Source organism: Manacus candei, unplaced genomic scaffold (genome assembly GCF_025592945.1).
Source record: "Manacus candei isolate 608988 ecotype Guabito, Panama unplaced genomic scaffold, ASM2559294v1 h1tg000006l, whole genome shotgun sequence".
Lineage (NCBI taxonomy): Eukaryota > Metazoa > Chordata > Aves > Passeriformes > Pipridae > Manacus > Manacus candei.
Window position 1 is genome coordinate 269,385 of NW_026138054.1, and position 13,153 is coordinate 282,537.

At 56.5% G+C, this 13,153-nt stretch overlaps 1 protein-coding gene across 3 annotated transcripts in view; it reads left to right on the top strand.

Moving 5' to 3' along the window:
• OGDH (oxoglutarate dehydrogenase) overlaps window positions 1-13,052 on the top strand; it is a 32,614-nt gene extending 19,562 nt beyond the window's left edge. For all 3 annotated transcript variants that reach the window (XM_051809189.1, XM_051809208.1, XM_051809198.1), the window contains 19 exons: window positions 1,873-1,988; window positions 3,070-3,224; window positions 3,643-3,789; window positions 4,260-4,350; window positions 5,279-5,458; window positions 6,487-6,615; window positions 7,161-7,340; window positions 7,515-7,667; window positions 8,348-8,450; window positions 8,668-8,796; window positions 9,681-9,831; window positions 9,927-10,054; window positions 10,282-10,460; window positions 10,605-10,676; window positions 11,119-11,241; window positions 11,828-11,900; window positions 12,330-12,493; window positions 12,596-12,750; window positions 12,833-13,052. In XM_051809189.1, the coding sequence (XP_051665149.1) occupies window positions 1,873-1,988; window positions 3,070-3,224; window positions 3,643-3,789; window positions 4,260-4,350; window positions 5,279-5,458; window positions 6,487-6,615; window positions 7,161-7,340; window positions 7,515-7,667; window positions 8,348-8,450; window positions 8,668-8,796; window positions 9,681-9,831; window positions 9,927-10,054; window positions 10,282-10,460; window positions 10,605-10,676; window positions 11,119-11,241; window positions 11,828-11,900; window positions 12,330-12,493; window positions 12,596-12,750; window positions 12,833-12,953 (2,549 nt within the window). In that variant the 3' untranslated portion in view covers window positions 12,954-13,052. The remainder of the gene's footprint in view (window positions 1-1,872; window positions 1,989-3,069; window positions 3,225-3,642; window positions 3,790-4,259; window positions 4,351-5,278; window positions 5,459-6,486; window positions 6,616-7,160; window positions 7,341-7,514; window positions 7,668-8,347; window positions 8,451-8,667; window positions 8,797-9,680; window positions 9,832-9,926; window positions 10,055-10,281; window positions 10,461-10,604; window positions 10,677-11,118; window positions 11,242-11,827; window positions 11,901-12,329; window positions 12,494-12,595; window positions 12,751-12,832) is intronic.
• Window positions 13,053-13,153: the final 101 nt, after the last annotated feature.

Sequence of the window (13,153 nt, forward strand, 5' to 3'; positions counted from 1 at the left end):
AAGCCAAAGCCCTGTGCCACGGGATTGGAAGCCTCAGCAAATTACTGAGGCTTCCCTGAAACCTCCAACAGGCAGTTTGTCTGGGATGCTACCTGCTAATGCTGCCTCTTTCCAGGATTTCTGTTTGAATGGGAACCACAGAGAAGCCCCAGAGACATGGGGACAAACCCTTAGCTCCTGCTGATTCAGTGCTCCCAGGTATGGCTCCGGAGCAGAGCTCCTGGGGGCTGGCTTCATTCCCTCTCTTGGGACTCCAGCATCCAGAGGGGTGATGAGGGCAGGGATGGACAGCAGTGACAGCCAGGAACACATCCACTCCAGGCTGGCTGGGGTGTTCCTTGCCTCTGGAATCACCCCTCAAGGCCGCACAGGGACAAGCCATGGCCAGCCCTGTCATCGTGGAATCGCAGACTGCTTTAGGTTGTAAGGGACCTTAAAGACCACCCAGTTTCATGCTCTGCCATAGGTAGGGACACCTTCCACTCCAAACCCTGTCCAACCTGGCCTTGAACACTTCCAGGGATCGGGCTGTCTACAGCTCATTCTCCATTCCTGACCAGACAGTCAGGGATAGACTCTTTTGAAGTTCAAAGAGGGACAGCTCAGGAGGGGCCAATTTTTGCCTCCCATTGCCCAGAGGAAGGTGGGTTACACTGTCCTACAGTGTTTAGGCAGTGGTGTTCCCCGTCCCCTCCCTAAAAGAGCCTCCAGCTGAGGTCCTGGGCTGGTTTGGAAGGTGCTGGGAGGAGTGGTGGTAACTACCTTTTCTGCAGCTCCTGCCCTGGGTTAGGAGACAGCTTGGGACTTGGCTTTGTTGGGAGTTTGGGAGGGATGAGCAGGAGCCCAAGGGACGTGCTGGGGCTCTGAACAGGCCATGGGCAGCTCTGCTTGTCCACTCTTTCATCCGAGCTCCTGCTTCAGAAGGGTCCTGGGACTCCCCAGTTCCTGGCTCTGCTTCTGCCTTGCTGCACTGGTTCAGCGAGGTCACTGTCCCTTCTCCTCTGTGCCTCAGTTTCCCCAAAGACAACCGTGAGTGGTGATGAGGCACCTCCGATGGCTTTGGGGCATGGCAGGGCTCACCTGCAGCTCTAAATCCCGACCTCCAGCTCTGAGCCCTGCTCGGCCCCTCTCCAGGCCCAACCCAGCTCCCGACAGCTGCCATGCTGCAAGTAGGAGCTGCCCCTGAACCATCAGCTGCCATCAGCTGCTGCCATCAGCACCAGAGGGAAGGGGTTTGCTGAGCAGAGCTAGGCAAAAGCTCTAATTCTAAGGTTGTTATTTGGGCTGAGGGGATGCCTGGGCAGCCAAACCCCTGAGGGGCTGCTGGCCGCCTTGCTCGGCTGAGCTATTCAGGAGAGTCCATCATCAGAGCCCTGATGCCTTTTTTCTTTCTTGGTCCTCTGTTTCTCCTTCTGTGGGGTTTTCTCTGTTTTAACTGTTTCCTTCTCTGTGTTGACTCTCCATTTTTAATTCCCACCATGTGCTGGCACCTCCGGTGCGCTCGGTGACTCCTCAATTCCTCTGTTTCTTTTCTCTCCCCTCTGTTAAAATTTGTGGTGTATTTTTTGTGTTCCTGGGGCTCCCTGACTCACCCTGGATTTTAATTGCCCATTTCCATGCATATACATTGCTTTGTGGTTCGTTTCCTGCGGTGCCTCTATAATAATTCATTGTTCTATGCTTAATCTCTTTTTGTTTAATTACGGCTTGGTTTTTATCCATATAAACCTCCTTCATGCTTATTATTTTTTTTATGCTGCTTTCTTTTGTCCCTTCCCCACCTCTTCCTAATGCACCCGGTCCCCATGTGACGGTGTCCTGGTCCCTTTTCCTTCTCTCTCTTGCTTGTCCCACTCGTGACAAATCCTGCAGGCTTTTACGGGCTGGATGAATCTGACCTTGACAAGGTTTTCCACTTGCCCACAACCACATTCATCGGTGGAAATGAATCGGCTCTTCCACTCCGGGAAATCATCCGTCGGCTGGAGGTGAGGAGAGTGGAAGTCTGTGCTAGACCTGTGTGCAGCCTGGGGTGGGGCAGAGCAGTTGCCTTTGGAAGGTCCTGGGCCAGCCTTCAGATTTTAAGATTTTCAGTTTGGGAATTGCTTCTCAGCTCTTGCCCCACTCATGGGAGCCACCCTGAGTTACCTGCTCAGCTCTGATCACCTCCAGCTTCCTGCTGCATTGCAGCAACATGCTTGGTCTGCCCAAGGTAGAGCAAACCTCAGGCAACTGGGTATTGCGTTTTTGGAAACCTCTCTAGCTGTACTTTCCAGTTTGAAGCAGTAGCCGGTGCTGGAAGAGCACAGAAGCAGGCTGGAGGCCAGTGATCCCCTCTTCAGGTGCTGCAGCAGTGCTGCTGTCCTGTGTGGGGATCCTTCAGAGGGTGCAGGTTTGAGACCCCTGGGGCTGGGCTTCCAGCTTGTGCAGCTGGTTCCATTTTCGTGCCAGATTTCATCCCCTCCTATGCCTGGACTGAGCGCAGGTGGCTCTCAGGCATGCTGAAGTCTGCTCAGATGGTCTCTGCCAAGACAGGTTGACCTTGGAAGAAGCAAAACTGTGCCAACACTTTAGTTCAGCTGCAGGAATGGGCTCTTCATGTGTCAGGGGAGGTTTTTCTGCTGATTCTCCCCTGTCCTCTAAGGTGGGATTTTGGACTGCTCACAGGTGATGCCACCAAGAGGGAAAATCTCCTCTTTGAGGTGGATAAAAAGGAATTGAGGGGCTGATTGTGGGCCCCTCGGAGAAGGAAAATTAAACATCTTGATGCTGGGTCATGTGCAGGGTCCAAGCTGCCTTACAGTATCCTGGAACATCCCCTTTCCTGGGAAAACAATTCAAACAAGGCTCTTAAAGCAGGGCTGTTGTGGGGCTGGCAGCTGGGGTCCCCCTAGGGCTCCCCTCCACCTGCTGGGCATGAGGAACCATGTCTCTGCTGACATAGGAGGGCTCTTTGGCTGAAAGGATAAAGGGGGAAATGAGTAGCTCCTGGTCCTGTGATCCAATGGGGGCTTGAGGTGCTGAAGCCCTGGTTGTTCTCCCACGGCCACTCTTTTCTTGTCGGAGCAGATGGCATACTGCCAGCACATCGGCGTGGAGTTCATGTTCATCAATGACCTGGAGCAGTGCCAGTGGATCCGGCAGAAGTTTGAGACCCCAGGCATCATGCAGTTCACCAATGAAGAGAAGCGCACGCTGCTGGCCAGGCTGGTCCGCTCTACCAGGTACCCCGGGGGGGCTTCCCTTTATCTGCCTGGGGAGGTTTGCTCCCAGCTCTAGTGACACAGTCACCAGCTGAGTCACATCTTGACATCATCTGTCGTCATCAGCTTAATGAGCAGGGTGTCGCCAGTAAGCTGCTGGCCTGGCAGGCTCAGGTGCTGGCAAACCGCCTGAAAATGTGGATGGTCCTGACAGAAATGGTTTAAACATAAAGTGCAGCAGGGTATAGGGACGGGGGGAGTGGCCAGCCAGCTCTGTGGGAGGATACTGGAGTGATTGGGAAGGCTGTTATGTGCTGCATGGTGCCAGTTTGAGTATCATTTGATGCTCTGCCTCCCTCAGTTCCATCCATATCCTTCCTCTGGTTTCTGCCCTCAGCTGTAGCCCTGGCACTGATCCCTCTTTCCCTTTGCCTTCCAGGTTTGAGGAGTTCCTCCATCGGAAATGGTCTTCAGAGAAGCGTTTTGGTCTGGAGGGATGCGAAGTGCTGATCCCAGCTTTAAAGACCATTATTGATAAGTCGAGTGAGAAGGGAGTGGATTATGTGATCATGGGGATGCCCCACAGGTAACCTTGCCTCAAACCATGGTGCTGCTTGGCGTGGGTGGGACACAGGGGGATGCTGCATGTTGCCGGGGTTTGGTGCTGGAGGGCACACTGGTTTCTGCCGTCACCCAGCTGGTCTTGGTTGGTGATGAACCTCGGCTGAAGAGCTCAGGCTTTAGCTGTTCTCTGTTTGTCATGATCTTTCCAACTTGTTTGTAAATTCATCTGGAGAGGGGTGGTGGCTTGAGGGCAGAGCTGGAATCCTACTGGAATCCCAGCACCTGCCTGCTCTGGGGCAGCTCAACAGGAATGTGGGATGTGGGGGCAGCCAAACCATCCCTGTGCTGAGGACAGCCAAACCATCCCTGCAGGATCCTTTTAGGGAGCCCTCATTCCTAGGTGACCCTACAGCTGTCACAGGAGGTGTGCCAGGAGGGTAGCAGGTAACCATCAGTATTTGATGGCTGCCAGCAACGGTCTTGCTTTTGCAGGGGACGCCTGAATGTTCTTGCCAACGTGATCAGGAAAGAGCTGGAGCAGATCTTCTGCCAGTTTGACTCCAAGCTGGAGGCTGCTGATGAGGTGAGCTCCTCCCCTGCCTGCAGCAGCTACTGCTGCCTGTCCCTGCACAGTCCCCAGGGGCTGTGGCTGTATTATGCCACTGCTTCTGGTGTCACTCGGTGGCATTGGTGTTGTAAGTATTTCCACGTTGCAAGCACATACAGACAATTGGAGCCTTTGTGTAGGTGCCAGTGCTGGTCTGTCCTTGCCTGTCCTGGGGTTGGTTGATGCCCTGGCCACTGCCAGTGTCTCCAGCAAAGACATGCTGTTGGTGGCTCTCCAGGGCATGAAGAAGCCTTGGGGTGGATGCTGAGGTGAGGGGAAGGGGGCTGGGAGCAGAAGTTGGTTTGTTCTCTTGCAGCAGTCTCTGGTCCCTGTCTGGGGCTCTAAAGCAGCTCCAAAAGCGCTGAGTTCCAAATTGCTTGTGCCGCAGGCTCTGTCTCTGCGATGCACTCGTGATCCAAAGGTTCAGCATGATAACCTGGGATGGTTTGGCTTTTGGGAAGCTGGGCTGGGCTGGGCAGGCTTGATCCTGCCATGACCTTCGTTGAGGTTTCAAGGTGAGAAAGCAGCAGCCTGCAGCCTTGAGATGCCCTGATAGGGAACCTGGCAGTGCATTGGGAACAGTGTTTGCAGAGCTTAGGTGAGTGTTACCTGTTCTCCAGCATCTTCCCCCAACCTACCACACTTGCTTCATCCCCTATACCTTCAGCTGTACCTAGATGGGCTGGATGCATGTCTGAAATTGGTGGTGGTTTGGCATCTGGGAGAGACTTTTCTGGGTGCCAGGTCAGCTCCAGCAGTGAGTGTCTGCTGTGTTCTGCCAGCGCCTCCGAAAAATGCCCCTCTCTTCCAGCCTTGGAATCAACACTGCCCTATCTCAGGTCTCCTTCCACGTCCCAAAAGCTGCTCATGCTCCCGGGGGTAACTCTCCTCTCCCCTCCATCAGGGCTCTGGTGACGTGAAGTACCACTTGGGAATGTACCACCGGCGGATTAACCGTGTCACTGACAGGAACATCACCCTTTCTTTGGTGGCAAATCCTTCTCATTTGGAGGCAGCTGATCCTGTTGTTCAAGGCAAGACTAAGGCAGAGCAGTTTTACTGTGGGGACACAGAGGGGAAGAAGGTGAGTGGTGCTAAGACACATATGCAGTGAAATGTCCTGGGCTGGATGGGGTTTGATGTGGATAGGCTGTTGGGAAAGTGAAGAAACCTGGCTGTTTTTTGTTTGCTGTGCCCCTGCTGTCACCCTGACTTTGCTCCCCCATCCTTCCCCACTGACTGTGGAGATAACTTTGGGAGGGGCTTATCCACCCTAGGCTCCCATTGCTGCTTCCTCCATCTCTGAACTGACTAAGCTGGGCTGTGGGTGCAGCAGATGCACAAACCCCTGCCTGGAAAGCAGAGAAATGAGGGGCACTCCCAAAAGGCAATCTGAGCACCACAGCTTGGGGGACACGGCAGTAGGATCTCAGTGTAAGCAGGGAGAACCATTCCTGGGTCTGGGAAAGCTGGAGCTGGCAGGAGGCAGCTCTCCACACCCTGGTGGGGAAAGGGCTGTGGGGGGCTGTTTGCCATCTGATTCATCACAAACCTGTTTCTCAACACCAAGAAGTGGAAGGGTGAGATCCAAAGTGCTTCCCTCCATCCTACACCCCAAGGGCTGGATATAAATAGACAGACCCTGTCCTTGCCTGGCAAGTGGTGTCCTCAGCCAGCCCCTGGGACGGCGGTAAAATAACATCGCTGGCGCTGCAGCCAGCTCCTGTCCCCACTTCTGCCCACGGGGCTTCTGGGCTGAAAGCGTGGGGTAAAAGGGTGTTATTCTCTTCTTGCTGCAGTGAGAAAAAGGCTTTGCTTTGAGGGGGGTGTGTTTGGAAATGGGACTCACTGCCCAGCTGGGGTGTACTGGGTGTTGTCCTACTGCCTGCTCAGGGTGCCCCAAGGGTGCTATCCTTGCTGGGAGGGGGCTGGTGGCCACAGCCTTTCCCCAATGGTGTGCCAGCCATGGCTGGCTCCGCTCGCAGCTCCTGGGAAAGCATTGGATGTGTCCTTTCTGGGATGCTGAAGGTTCGTGGGGATGAGAGCTGGACCCTTTCCTGGTGGTGCCCTGCCTGCTGTCCCTGCTGACCACCATGGCTTCCCCTCTCCCAGGTGATGTCCATTCTCCTGCATGGAGATGCTGCATTTGCTGGACAGGGCATCGTGTACGAGACATTTCACCTGAGTGACCTGCCCTCCTATACCACCCACGGCACTGTCCATGTCGTGGTCAACAACCAGGTGAGGAGCAAATCCTCTGTGCCCATGGGTCCCTGGCAGAGCCGCCTCCACAGGCTCTGGGCTGGGTGGTAGCTGGAACCGGTAGCACCTGTTTCCCTGCCAGTGTTCCTGGCAGGAGCCCTAACCTGGCGTCAGCAGGGGGTGCCTCCCACCCAGCTGCTCCACAGCAGCAGCTTTTGAGCCCAGTCTGGTGCAGACGTGATAAAACCTGATGCTCAGTGTGCGACATCACACAGGCGTGATCCCTTCTGCCCCCATGGAAACCAGAGGCATTTCACTGGGACCAGCCTGTCCCTGCATGTGCAGTAGGTACTGGGATGTGCCTGGGTGCAGGAGATGGGCAGGTTGTGCGTCCCCAGCTCAGCCACAGCAGCTGAGCTGCCCTTGGAGCTACGTGGGCACTTTCCTGAGCTGGCGAAGTGCAGCTGCCTTGTGCCAAGCCAACTGTGACGTCGGTGTCTAAAGAAGGAGCTGCACAGCAGAGCTGTGTTCCAAATCCAGTTGGTAACACTGTGCTCATCCTGTTCCCTCTCACCCTCTTACAGATTGGCTTCACGACAGACCCCCGGATGGCCCGGTCCTCCCCGTACCCGACCGACGTTGCCCGCGTGGTCAACGCGCCCATCTTCCACGTCAACGCAGATGACCCCGAGGCCGTTGTCTACGTGTGCAATGTGGCAGCAGAGTGGCGAAGCACCTTCCACAAGGACGTGGTGGTGGATTTGGTAAGGAACGTGGCACAAGACTTTACCCCGAAGCTGGGACTGTGGTGGGAATGCACTTGGGTCCCTCCTGGGCTGTTCTGGACCCTCCCTAACACAGATGCAGGTAGCTCCGAGTGCTTTTGGAGTGGTAGGTTGCAGGCAGCTGCGTTCAAAGGCTCTTTCCCTTCCTGGCAGGTTTGTTACAGGCGCAACGGGCACAATGAGATGGACGAACCCATGTTCACGCAGCCCCTGATGTACAAACAGATCCGGAAACAGAAGCCAGTGCTGCAGAAATACGCAGAGCTGCTGATTTCCCAGGGGGTGGTAAATCAGCCAGAGTATGAGGTACTGTGCCATGTGGCCTGACAGGAAAACTGAAGGTGGCATCTCCAGGGAGAATTACTTGTGTGATTCAGACCTGGATGTGAATGAAGTGATGTGAGCCCTTTTCTGCTTGTGCTTGTCACCTAAAGGTGGCAGAGTTGTGCTGGAGTTGGGTGAGTGCTGCAGACCTTGCAGCAACAGAGGTCAAAGCCGAGGCTCATCCTTGGACTGTGCCGGCTCTGAACAGCACAGGAACATCTAATTCAAGGATCGCCCCGTGATCACTGTGGCACAGGCCACGCAGTGCTGGGCCACTGCAGCACAGCCAGGTCCCAGTGCTCAGGATTGCTGTGGCCAGGGGTATCTGAGGCAAGTTCATGCCCCAGTTCTGCTGCTTGGGCAGCAGCATGCATGGCAGCAGTTCTGTCGGTCCTGCTTGCCCCAGGACTGCTTTGCAGCATCACTAGGGTTGAACACAAGTTGTCAGCTCAGAGAGCAGCTGGGCTGTCCCTCAGGGGACAGGGGTCCAAGGGGCAGCTCTGCTCTCTGAGGCTGAGCAGCATGGCCCTGGGGCTCCCCTGCTGTGGGGACCACCTCTTCCCCCATCACCCTTGCAAGCATGCACCGAAGCCCCCAGGCTCAGCACCGTTGTTTGGAGACCCTCCACTAATGTTTTTCCTCCTCCTGGTTCTGCCTTTCAGGAGGAAATTGCCAAGTATGATAAGATCTGCGAGGAGGCCCATGCTAGGTCCAAGGATGAGAAGATCTTGCACATCAAGCACTGGCTGGACTCGCCCTGGCCAGGTAAGCTGCTGGCAGCATTTTGGAGGTCCCTAGCAAAGCACCCAGCCTCTCTGGAGCCGTGGCAGCGATTTTGTAGTATATCACACTGGAGGGGAAGTGGGGTGGTGCTGTCTCCACTCCTGGCATCCCGACCTTTGCTTGAGGGTGTCCGTGACCTGAGCTCTTCCCATGGAGCTGGCACAGCTCCTTCAGCATGGTGACTTTTCTTCTCCCCCAGGTTTCTTCACTTTGGATGGGCAGCCCCGGAGCATGACCTGTCCATCCACTGGCCTCAATGAAGAGGACCTAACGCACATTGGTCAAGTGGCCAGCTCAGTGCCAGTGGAGGATTTCACTATCCATGGAGGTAGGAGCCTGTGGAAGCTGTGCCATTTGTTCCAGAGAGATGTGGGATAGGGCTGGGATGTGGCCTGGACGTAAGGGACCTATTGCACTGCTTCAGTATGTGTGGGCAGCAGGTCTGGGGAGGGGATCATTCCCCTCTACTCTGCACTCCTGAGACCCCACCTGGAGCACACATCCAGCTCTGGGGCCCCCCTCACAAGCAAGATCTGGACCTGTTAGAGCAGCTCCAGAGGAGGCCTTGAAAATGATTCCAAGGCTGGAGCCCTTCTCCTGTGCAGGAACTCCAAGAGAGTTAGGGGTGTCCAGCCTGGAGGAGTGAAGACTCCAGGGAGATCCTTTAGGATCCAGTGCCTAAAGGGGCTCCAAGAGAGCTGAGAGGGACTTTGGACAAGGGCCTCGAGCGACGGGACGAGGGGGAATGGCTTCACACTGACAGGCAGGGTTAGGTGGGATATTGGGAAGAAATTCTCCCATGTGAGAGTGGTGAGGCCCTGGCACAGGTTGCCCAGAGAAGCTGGGGCTGGCCCATCTCTGGAAGTGTTCAAGGCCAAGCTGGACAGGGCTTGGAGCAACCTGTTCTAGTGGAAGGTGTCCCTGCCCATTGCAAGGGTTAGACTGCATGATCTTTAAGGTCCCTTCCCACCCAGACTCTGTGAGGCTATGAGAACTTGTTCATGAGGGAGCTGTGGGTAAGGGAAGTGAACCAAGGAGTAACTCTTCTTTGGAGCTGATCCTTCCCTGCAGTCCTGATTCCTCATCTGGAGGTCATCCCTCCATCTGCCCTGGTCACTTGCAGTCTGTCAGTCCTCGGCCAGTTGTGGGACAAACCTGGTGTCACTGCAGCTCCCTCCCATGCTGGCTACCAACCAGCTCCTGTTCCGGCAGGTTTGAGCCGTATTCTGAAAACCCGTGGGGAGATGGTGAAGAACCGGACAGTCGACTGGGCTCTGGCAGAGTACATGGCATTTGGCTCCCTGCTTAAAGAGGGCATCCACATCCGCCTGAGCGGCCAGGACGTTGAGAGGGGGACATTTAGGTAAAGCCCTGCTTTTGGAGGCTTTAAAGGCAATTCCAGCCCTTCTGGAAGGGATCCAAAGGCTGATGATGGAGTAACACTTTCCCAATTTCTAGCCATCGCCACCATGTCCTGCACGATCAGAACGTGGACAAGAGGACCTGTATCCCCATGAACCACCTCTGGCCCAACCAGGCTCCGTACACTGTCTGCAACAGCTCCCTGTCAGAGTATGGTGTCCTGGGTGAGTGAGGGGGTCTGCACTTGCTGCCCAGGGTGAGGCTGCTCTGAGAGGGTAATTCAACCCCCTTGCTCCTCTAAACTGAGATTAGCTCAGTTGGTTAGAGCATGGTGCTAATGCCAAGGTCACAGATTTGATCCCTGTAGAGGCCATTCACTTAAGAGTTGGACTCAATGATCCATGTGGGTCCCTTCCAACTCAGAATACTCTGTGACTCTCCCATCCCTCAGGATTCGAACTGGGCTTTGCCATGGCCAGTCCCAACGCCCTGGTGCTTTGGGAAGCCCAGTTCGGGGATTTCCACAACACTGCTCAGTGCATCATCGACCAGTTCATCTGTCCTGGGCAGGCCAAGTGGGTCAGGCAGAACGGCATCGTCTTGCTGCTTCCCCATGGCATGGAGGGCATGGTAAGGACTCCCCCAGCTCACACTGGAGGCTGAGCCATGGGCAGTGGTGGCACAGAACACTGCTCATGTCATGGCAGCGCCTGGCATTGGCTTCTTGTGCCTGCCTTGTCCTGCACTCACTGTCCCCCTGCTTGGTCCCTATAGGGTCCCGAGCACTCCTCTGCTCGCCCGGAGCGATTCCTGCAGATGTGCAATGATGATCCCGATGTCTTCCCTGTGAGTGGCGGCCGCGCAGAGCTCAGCCTGGCCCTCCTGCGCCCTGGATCAGGGCAGCAATACCCACGTGGTCTTAGCACAGTGGTTGCCGATGGCAGGAGGCGTGGGACGCCCTGGGCTCATGCTGCCAGGAGGGTTTAGGGAAAGGGGCTGAACCTGGTTCCCAGGTGTTCATTGAACCTGGGGCTGTAGCACAGTGCAAGGCAGAGGTGGCCCTGAAAGTAGCATGGGCGAGGGTTGCTGGCTGCCCCATGGCCAGACCAAGGTGGGGGGCACAGCCCTGCAGCCTCTCCCAGGTCTCTATAGGTCTGTGTGTGCTTTGGAAAGGGAAAGAGGGAAGGAGAGAGGGAGGGAGGGAGGACTGGGGACCACTGCTGGAGCCATGAGATCAAGAGGCACCTTGTGTTTCCTGAAATCCCCTCACCTGCGCTGGCCGAGGCAGAAGCTGGATGACTTTGATGTGCGCCAGCTCTATGAGTGCAACTGGATCGTTGTGAACTGCTCCACTCCAGCCAACTTCTTCCACGTCCTCCGGCGCCAGATCCTCCTGCCCTTCCGCAAACCGGTCAGTGCCAGCAGCTCTGTGCCCGGCTCGGTGCCCAGGCAGGGCAGTGCTGTGTCCCTGCCAGGCTGAGAAAGGGCTGGGGGCAAATTGTTTCTGGACCTCACAAACATGGGCGGTTGGCCTCTGTCTGGCCCAGGACCTCATGGTACCACGTGCTGCTGCCGGCTCATGTGAGCTGCAGGGGCTGTGACCCCTTCCTGGACTCCACAGGGATGTCAGAGCTGTCAGGGCTGGCAGGCACCAGTACATAACCCAATCCAGCTGCTTCCCATCAGCTTCAGCTGTGGGGCAGGCAGGCCCCCAGCAGCACCTCGGCATCCTCCCCATTGGACACCCTGACTGGAACAGCCAGTGCTGTCAGGAAACAGTGCCCAATATGGGAGAGCACAGCAGCTGAGCGAGAAGCAAATCTCTGGCAGCTGCTCCTGTGCTCAGGCAGGACAGGCAGGGGAGGGCAGGCAGGGTGGGCAGGGGAGGTAAGGGAGGGCAGGCAGGACAGGCAGGTTGCTGCTCTGGCCTTGGCTCGCAGGGAAGGTGTTTCTGGCAGGGCTGACCAACTTGCTCTGCCTCTTGTCTCCTACTCCAGCTGATAATCTTCACTCCAAAGTCACTGCTGCGCCACCCTGAAGCCCGCTCAAGCTTTGACGACATGCTGCCAGGTACGAGCAGCACAGAGCTGCCTGTGTTCCCCCTACGCTGCTCCATGGGGTGAAGGGCAGGAGCCAGTGGCCTCGGGTAAAGTCCACCTGGCAGCAGCCTCTTCATGCTGAAGAGGGGCCAAGCAAGGCCATGGCCATCTCCCTTGCACACGGGACCCACTCCTCATCAGGGCCAAGACTGGTACCCTGGCACCTGGGGAGACATGGCTCAGTGACACTTCCTCCATTGGTAGCCACTGCCCTCTGGAATTTGGCAGCTCCAAGTGGCACAGAACCATAATGGTTTGTGCTGGGAGCTGGCCGAGTACCAGCTGCTGGACTCTGCCTCTTGGGGTCCCAGGAGAGGCTGGCATGGGATTCAGGTGCAGCAGCTGCTGCCACTGTGCCATTGGCCACTGTGGCTTACAGCGCCCTTCTCTTCCTTGGCAGGCACCCACTTCCTCCGTGTCATCCCTGATAGTGGCCCCGCGGCCCAGAATCCTGAGCAGGTGAAGCGGGTGCTCTTCTGCACTGGCAAGGTGTACTATGACCTGACCCGGGAGCGCAAGGCCCGGCAGATGGAGGCCGACGTGGCCATCACCAGGGTGGAGCAGGTAAGCAGGGTCCTGCCATCTCTGTGCCCGTAGGCTGGGGCTGCTGCAGCCCCTGTGATGCTGCTCCATGTCCCTCATGATGCCACTCTGTGTCCCCTGCAGCTCTCCCCGTTCCCCTTTGACCTCCTCCAGAAGGAAGCCCAGAAATACCCATCTGCTGAACTGGTGTGGTGCCAGGAGGAGCACAAGAACCAGGGCTACTACGACTATGTCAAACCCCGGCTCCGCACCACCATCAACCGTGCCAAGCCCGTCTGGTAGGCATGCAGTGGGTGGTTGTGAGGCTGGGAGGAGTTCGGGGGGTGCAGATCCCTCTCACCCTCACCTTCTCCCTGGCAGGTATGCAGGGCGGGAGCCAGCGGCAGCCCCTGCCACCGGCAATAAAAAAACCCACCTGACGGAGCTGCAGCGGCTCCTTGACACGGCCTTCAACCTCGATGCCTTCAAAGACCTGGCCTGAGCCCTGGCGTGGCACAGCATGCTCCTCCATCTCTCTATCTGTTTGTCTGTCCCTTGCTCGCCTCCCCCACCCCTGGAACTACAGACCTTGTCAACCCCATGCTGGTGCCTGGACTCCTTGTCTGCCTCGTGCCAGGGTGACACCGGTGCAGTCACCCTGGGAGTGAAAGGGGCTTGGGGCTGTCCCGCCACAGTGGGTGA